At 37.0% G+C, this 8351-nt stretch overlaps 2 protein-coding genes across 7 annotated transcripts in view; one reads left to right on the top strand and one right to left on the bottom strand.

Moving 5' to 3' along the window:
* The first annotated feature begins 544 nt into the window (after window positions 1–544).
* On the top strand, window positions 545–3902 carry LOC103026630 (retinal cone rhodopsin-sensitive cGMP 3',5'-cyclic phosphodiesterase subunit gamma). Its single transcript, XM_007231338.4, has 3 exons — window positions 545–690; window positions 3156–3317; window positions 3494–3902. The coding sequence occupies exons 2-3, from the start codon at window positions 3176–3178 to the stop codon at window positions 3568–3570; spliced, it is 219 nt and encodes a 72-aa protein (XP_007231400.1). The 5' UTR covers window positions 545–690; window positions 3156–3175; the 3' UTR covers window positions 3571–3902.
* Window positions 3903–4483: 581 nt separating this feature from the next.
* rbfox2 (RNA binding fox-1 homolog 2) overlaps window positions 4484–8351 on the bottom strand; it is a 75037-nt gene continuing 71169 nt past the window's right edge. For all 6 annotated transcript variants that reach the window (XM_022675515.2, XM_022675514.2, XM_007231332.4 and 3 more), the window contains 2 exons: window positions 7989–8070; window positions 4484–7211 (listed from right to left, as the gene is read on the bottom strand). In XM_022675515.2, coding sequence (XP_022531236.1) covers window positions 7167–7211; window positions 7989–8070 — 127 coding nt within the window. In that variant the 3' untranslated portion in view covers window positions 4484–7166. The remainder of the gene's footprint in view (window positions 7212–7988; window positions 8071–8351) is intronic.

Here is an 8351-nt window from a genome sequence, read left to right as displayed (position 1 = left end):
CCCAGAAATAAGGTCAGAAGATCATACTTTTACACACTGTCCTGGGATGCTCTCAGGAAGTTCAGTATATGTCTTTTACTTTATGAGTTAAAGTGAAGGACTGAGTGCTGTAAGGACTTTTTCCACTTCTGTTAAAGGGTCTGTAACACATACTGTAATCATAATGAATGATGGATATGGCTCAATGGATATGTCTCAAAAGTTGTATAGTCTTCCTATGGTTTTTACCACAGTTCCATATAATGTTGGTGTCCCCCATGTCTCAATTACTCTCTTATATCATGAAGCCTTCTGCTGCTGCTTTACCCTGTTGATGTTCTAATCTCAGGTTGGACATGTTGTGCTGCTAGGCCCTCAAAGCCTTTCTCCTGTAAGTCTACCTTAAAATACACCTCGCTCGCACCTTTTGATCCCTCACCCCTTTCCCTGCGGAGGAGGGAGAGAACAAGGATGGGGTGAAAGAGAAGAGGCTAATTATAGAAGAGTGTAAGGGATGGAGGGGGTGAGTGGAAGGGATTAGACGAATGGGTATAAAAGCCAGAGAGGGTGGATGGAGAAGAGAGAGAGGAAGAGACTGCAGAAAGAGAGAGCTGAGGATCCTCAAGGAAACTCGCCTTTGTTTTGCATCTCTGCGCTTGCTCTTCGGGCAAGAAATCAAGACTCTACAAACTTCCCTCCTGAGTAGGAAAGGTAAGAGAACTTCACATCCTATTCAAACTTTTAGCCTTGTCACAGTACAGTGCTCTAGTCATATTCTCTGCAGCTCAATTTGTTTTAAAAGGGCAGCTTATGTACATTGTATGCTCAATAATGCTAAATAATGTTGTCAAACTGTATCGGTTTCTGACAACATACCGTAATATTCAGAGTAAGTTTTCAGTATGCTAAGTAAAAAGACTGAATTCAATCTCATTGAACAATATAGAAGATTTAAGCTTTTATGTCATATAGCAATTGCCTTAGTGAAGCTACTTGGTATTCCAGAGTACTTCAGCATAGCTATCAAACTCCATGTTGAGCTAGCAATTGTAAAGTCTTTGGTTCAATCCTAGGACTGACTGGATGCTCTGGATGTTGGTTCAAATCTGAAGACTAATTGTATACTTTGGGGGATAAAGAACCAGAACGTTGTAGGTTTAAATTCTAAGACTGATCTGATTCTGAACTCTGCCATAGCTTGCTATCACACGGATAAGGGTTCAAATCTTGGCACTGACTAAATGGCACAGCTAGCGAAGACATGGCCAATTGCTCAAATCTTACGTCTTACTACTTGGTATAGCTAACTATTAAGTCATCACTGTCCGCTAAAAAAATTTATCTAAAAAAAACCCAACTTTGAAGGACAGAGAAAAAAAACGTTTTAACTTTCAATGGATGTCATTGTAAAAGGAGTGTATTTCAGACCATTTTGGAGAATTTCTATTGATAAATTCATCAAGAAAGTTTGATACAGTGTAAATTACAGTTTGCATGTTTAAATTGTGTAGTTAACAAAAAATCAACAAAAATGAAGTACTTGTTTTTGGACAGCGACAATATGGGCCCAGCATTCACTGTGTAGCTCAGGGTTAAAAAAAATATATATACCAGAATGCAATGGGTTCCAACTAGATCCCAGAACTGACTTTGGGTAAGACATAACTGAATTAATTTGGGTTTAAATGCCAAAACTGACTCAATATCTAGGTCCCATTAGTAGTAACAGTGCTGGCTATTCTACCAGGTTTGCTAAAGCTTTAGTTTATTATGTGTGCTGAGTGAATAGTAGTGTGTATTACAGTACCGGACTAAGAAAGTTCGAGAGAGAAGTCTGGAAGGTTCCAGCATAAAGAGCAGTAGCATGCATGGGCTAAATGATATGGTGGGGTTGCCCATAGCTTGTTACTTAATGTATAAACTGGAATTCATGTCTTCTCAATATCAAAACATGAAATGAAAATGGAATGGAGGGTGGCACAGTTAATTTCATAAGTAGCAGAAGTAGAAGCATTGCTCATCATGAGGAATAACAATTAGCATTATAAACTGTATGATGTTTTCAGCAACCTTAGAAACGTACTTCAGAAAATATATCTGCCAATTTACCTGCATTTTCATTTTAATTTCATTTTAATAGGTTTAAAAGGTTTGAGTCATATTACACAATAGTACCTAAATATATCACTATAAAATCCAGTCAGGCTGGAAAAAACATTCACTTATTAGCATTAGCACAGTCTGGCCTACATTCCAGAAATAGGCTAGGCTAACTGAAGCTAATGTTTTGGATTAAAGTGGTAACAGATGGGCCAGTGTCCTGTATTAGATTATTAAAGTTATGTAAGCACACTATAAATAGATGCCTGTAAACATGAACAGGCTTATTCTAATTGGGGGGATGAGATAACATGAACTGCTAATGATCCGTGTAAAGCACTGTGCTTCAGATTAGGATTAGCTGAGTCTAATCTGTCAGGGCTTCATCCACTCATTGATAAAAGGGGAGTGGAGGGATTTTCAGAATAAGAGAGAAAATAGGAAGAGATTAAAAGATCTAAAAGTAAAAGAAACCAGTGATTATGTAGCACCACAGATATTGCTAGCTACCAATAAGTGGCATATGCAGAGTTTAACTGACTATTAAAATTCAGTCACGATATTATTAACAATTATTTCTAAGTAAATATAACTTGCATTGATCTTCGCTATCTTAATGACAGCTAGCAAAGAAAAATTAAGCTCTGAGGGGAAAAGTTTAATTGTTAACGTCAGCACTATCTAACTAGCAAAGTCATTCTGCTTATCTGACATTAAACAGCTAATAAAGCTAACTATAATTATATTAAAAAACTATAAAAGTATAAAAATGTGCTCGTTTTTAATTGAGCTGTACAGAAAACGTTTGCTTATTAGCTTTAGCTAGCCTAGTTTAGCCTACATTGCAGAAACAGACAATTCTTCAGTTGTAAACTTTAGCATTGTGTTATCCTCACATCTCCTGTGCAAAATTATAGAAACAAAACCCTGGTTTATTAGCTAGCTACTAGTCTTTTCTCATAACCTGTTAGCCTAACTAGCCTAAGGAAAATAGGTTGTACATTTTTTTAGCAACCCATATTATATGTCTGTCTTATTAAAAATTAACCGTAATGCTCTGCCCCCTCTTTCCTCAGCTCAACAGTAAACAGAAGCAATGGACGTTGCAACACCCGCAGAGAAGAAGGCACCCCCCAAGTTCAAGGCCAGGACCACACGCACCTTCAAGAGCAAGGCTCCAAAGCCAGGCCAGAAAGGCTTCGGCGATGACATCCCCGGAATGGAGGGCCTTGGCACAGGTAAATGCTAATCCTAATGCTAACACTAAGACACTTAAGGTCTTTAATTAACTGGCTGCTTCTAATGCAGCTGTTTGTGAAGATAATATTGATGGAAAAAAATGCAGTTACTGAATATTGTTTTTGGTTTTCTTTGTAATTTCTGACCTCCTCCTTTCTCTCACTCTCTTTCTCAGACTTCACAGTGGTCTGCCCGTGGGAGGCTTTCGGCGACATGGAACTGAGCGATCTGGCTAAATTTGGAATTGTTTAGTTGCCCCTCCTGTCTTTCCTTCACCCTCTTCTTCTCCTTGGGCCAAGCCCAATCTCTCGTGCCCTCTGACCAGCTATCACTGCTAAGTATTGCTCAGTGGCACCCTGAAGTTTAGACGATATAAACCATTAAAGATCTTCAAAATCAACAAACACTGCATCTTAATGAATGGATAAATTGACTTAAGATACAAGATAAAACATCAACATGACATGCCCACCCATGCTTTTAAATAGGACCATGTCTAACAGTTGTAATGGTACCAAAGTGTTTCCAACTGTGGCAGTTTTAAACATGAGGTAATAAAAAAAAAAAAAAAAAAAAAAAAAAAAAAAGCAGCTTTTCCCAAAAAAACTCATCAGCCCTGACACCAGTTTCTGGTTTGAATAGAGGAGTGGACACCATCTCATAAAAAAAAAAATGTTTTGCTGTTGAGTTGAGCTGTAGCAATATATATTGCAGTGATTGGTTTCTGGTTTCCCTTGTCTTTTGTCCTTTTCCTTTCTGGCCTATTTATATAAAGATATATATATATATATTTATGTACACAAAATCCTTTATTTTTATGGCCTGTAAATTTCAGTGTGCGTGTTGGTGTGTGCCTGTGTGTGTCAACACCATTACATCATGGCTAATCTGAGCTAACTGGGTGTAGAACACAAAATAAAATGTATTTTCCCAAATGTTATTTTTCCTATTCATTTTTTTCCTCACCATTTCTGACACAATGAAAATCATGTTTTCCCTGGTCTTTTAAAAGCCGTAGCTAAAAAAAATAATAAAAACAAATACTTTTCTTTAAAAAGACCCGTCTAAACCTTAACATTTATTAATATTAGTTAAATCTACAAATAACCAATTACTTTCAGTAATGAAACGCCCTTCAAAATAAAAGACACAACTCCTTGGTGAGTATATTTTTAAAAAATTGTTTATATGGACATTCAGATACAAATTACATCACAAATGGCATCTGAGTATGCAGAGAGGAAGAGTTTAAACCAAAAACACACTCACATTGTAAACTAAAGGATAATATGCATAACATGTATCATATAATAATGTGCAAAGATGGAAAGGAGATATATAATAGGAATGGAACACTACTGAAGGTGGGCAGCCGTTTGTCTTTCCCATCCTGACTGCACGACTGGACATTTTTTAAAACCTGTGTTCCACATGCAGATCCAACAAACAGACGAGCGCATCCTTTGTCATTATGGGAACTCTTCTCCTCCTCCTCCTCTTCCCCCATAGCTGTCTGAAAACACCTTGAACGTTCCTCCAAAGCTCAGACTGCAGTTCTCAGCTGGCACTAGCTGAAGTGTTCAGGTCTGAGTCCAGCTGAAGTGCGCACAGAGTAGCTTTAGCCTTCAACACTGAGTATAGACCAAAAATGGACCAGATTTACACACTTCCTCATCCAATGCAACTCTGCAGCTCCTTGGGACAGTCTAAAAGGGTAAAATTCAGGGGGGCAGATCGCAGGTACTGAGGTGTTCGTTTCTTGGTAACACTGAGAAATATAGTGCATAGACTGCAAAGTACCTAATGGACAGGAAAAACAAAACAAACAAACAAAAAAAAGCAACACCCTTCCATCTCACTGAGCTTCCAGAGAGAAGGCCGGAATTTTCTTAAATCTTAATACAACATTCCACGAGCCTCATAGACAGCGGAATATAATTTAACCCCCTACGCCAAACGGAGAGGAACAAAAATGCAGGGCATTCCATCAACTAAAAACCTCACAATTATGAAATGTGTTCTATTCCTTACCTACAGTTTTAGTGTTGGCTAAGAAGCAACACCAGCACATTTTTTCACTGTATTCAGCTCCCTCACAGTCCGTAAAAGCTGTGCTTTTCTCTACCCCTGGTCAGCGCTCCTGGAAAAAGTACTGAAATATGACTCTTGCACCAGACGAAGAATGTACATTGGTATATCCTGACCACAAGAAAATAACCTGATCGAAGTTTGTTAATAAATTAGCTTGCGAATTGGATGTCAAATGGCACAGAAGACACAGCAAATTTTAATTCAAAGTGTTTTCCAAACTAAACCAGCAAGCCACTTCAAACAAAAACAATAAAATCTATTGATACAAAAATAAAACAAGCCAAAAACAAAAACAAAAAAATGACCATAGGCTCATACATATAACCAAAAAAATGTGCTTCACAAATCTTTGGAACTGAAACATTTTCAAAAGACAAAAATATCAAATATTGAGAAGAAAGAGAAGAGACACTTAAGCAAAGCAAGAAAAATACTAAAGTGTAGTTTACTTTTAAAATAGCTGAAGAAATTTCCATTCGCCTCTTTTCACCTTCTGAAATGTTTGGAAATTGCATATTTGACAAAACGGACGTAAAAAAGGACATGCGCCCATAATCCAATGAGGGTTTTGTCAAATCTTGTTTAAAAAACAAACAAACAAACAAACAAATACTATTCTTATGTGAACAAGATTTCCGGATTCATTATACAGCCAAATAAGCTTTTAGCATAATTTTACTTTTTACCTAAACTGGGATCAATTGATAATTCATGATTTAAAATGGTATTTTCCACTCCATCTGACTTAAATAGGAGCCAACAAAGACAACTATATTACAGAAATGGTATGTCAAAAATGGTCTAATTAATAATAATAATAATAATAATAATAACAATAATAATAATAATGTTTGGTAACATTTTTGTTCTATACTAGTATATTTTGCATATTATGACAACTAATTTTTAAAGGTATGTCTTTTCAAAAAGACCTCGAAGTCGGAGGTAATTTTACAATATCAACAACAGAAATCAAAACAAAAAGATCTAAGCAAGATTCTGTAGGCTATTTATAACACATCGTCCCGTATGCGATCCCGTGCAATTCCTGCGATCTGTAACAGCCTTTACCTTCGTCTCGCCTTTTACGCTTTCAGTTCCTCCTCTTCTCGGATGCTTTGGGAACGCCTCCCTTCATGCTGAGTGGAATAACGTCACGGTTTCCTCACCAAAGATCGTGAACGTTTGGTCAGTCTCGCGTGCTTGGCGACTCGTGTGGTGCACCCCCCCCCCCTAACCCCACCTCTCCAACCCGCCCACTCGCAGTTCACCAAACGGCCCGGGCAGCCATCTCGGGAAGCCAGGGTGTTTTCCAATAGGGATAATAAATGTAGTGTGATACTCTGAAGAGCGATGTAGAAACTCCGTAGTTGTTGTAGTCCATAGTTGTAGTCCAGACACCCTGTGCACATGTAGTTTGGTGGCCACTAGAGGCGCTCTAGAGCCATTACTGCATGCATATGTGCAGAGAAACGTGCCAAAGGAAGAAGTAATAATCAAGCTTTTTTTCCATTTTTTTTTTCAGTCGTGCAATTCCTCAGTCAGTCATCTTGCTTCAAAGTTCTTTACAGTTACTTATTTTTATTTATTAAAAAAAAAAAAACACTTGTAGTGATGTACTTTCTCAAGTATTCATTCCTTAGCGGTGTGTTGTTTTTCCGTTTGTCCACCCGAAAGAAAAAAAAAATCCGCTCCAAAGTGACTGACTGTTGCTAAAAGTTTTGGAGAGTTGGTGATGTTTGTTTGGAGGTTTGGATTTAGTAAGGGGAGAACCTGCTGTACCCTCCCCTGTAGAGAGTGGCCTGTAGGGGGAAAAAAAAGATTATTACTTCAGTATCAGTAACAATAAAAACTCGTTTTAATATAATATACAGTACCAGTCAAAAGTTATCATTCAATGTTTTTTTTTTTACTTTCTTTTTCCTACATTGTAAATTAGTATTGAAGTCATCCAGACTATAAAGGAATACATAAGGAATCATGTAGTAACTTAATTGTTAAACAAACCATAAATACTTTTAGGTGCATTTAGGTGCTCTTATTTAGGTAGGGTGTCATTATTTGTGGAGGCTGGAAACTGATTAACTTATCCTGTGCCACACTACAGGATAACCTTTGCTCTTCATTAATATTATGTTTTTGATAGCCTTTGCGACTGCATTTGAGGACACTTTTATTGTTCTGATTTTTTTCAAACTGACTAACCTTCATTTATTAAAGTTTTTTTTTTCTTCACTTAGTTGAGTAGTTCTTTCCATAATATGGATTATTTAAATAGGGCTATTCATAGAGCTATTCAATTCACAACATGATTTGCAGTAGGAGTCTAAAATATAACACATAATCTGGTTTAACAATTTGTTCACAAAATATTTCTTCACAGTTAGAATGACTAATATAAATCTACAATGCAATGCAAATTTTAAATCATAAAAAAAAACTTCTGACGGGTACTGTAGCTTTTGGTGACAAATCAATTTGATATAAACACATAGTTGTTAAATGATTACAACTGAGCTTCACCTTTTTAAAATATTAATAGATTCACTCATAAACTGGGTATAAAAATAATTGCGTACCATAGCTCCCACTCCATATGCAGCGGCTGCTGGGGCAGCTAGCGCTGTAGCATAGGGATCTGCTGTGTACACGCGACCATAGCTGGAACAAAGAGAACAGAGACATTTTTCAGACTGGAATCATTTTTGATACAGAGATCAATTACATGCATAAAGAGTCTGTTAATGCTGAAGAAATAACACTTAGCATCAAGACAATGGACAGCCTAAGGGTATGTGAACATCATATAGATCTTGACTTTTACAAAATAGTCAGATCTACTGACCAACATTTAGATTTTTATTCATTCTGCAGGCACAGAGAAAGTGCAGGATCCACTTGATTTTAAAATGCAGGGAAATGTAACGTCTACAGTTCCACAG

This window comes from Astyanax mexicanus, chromosome 5 (genome assembly GCF_023375975.1).
Source record: "Astyanax mexicanus isolate ESR-SI-001 chromosome 5, AstMex3_surface, whole genome shotgun sequence".
NCBI classification, from domain to species: Eukaryota; Metazoa; Chordata; class Actinopteri; order Characiformes; family Acestrorhamphidae; genus Astyanax; species Astyanax mexicanus.
Note: the sequence above shows the minus strand (reverse complement) of the source record. Positions and strands in the feature narration are given on the sequence as shown.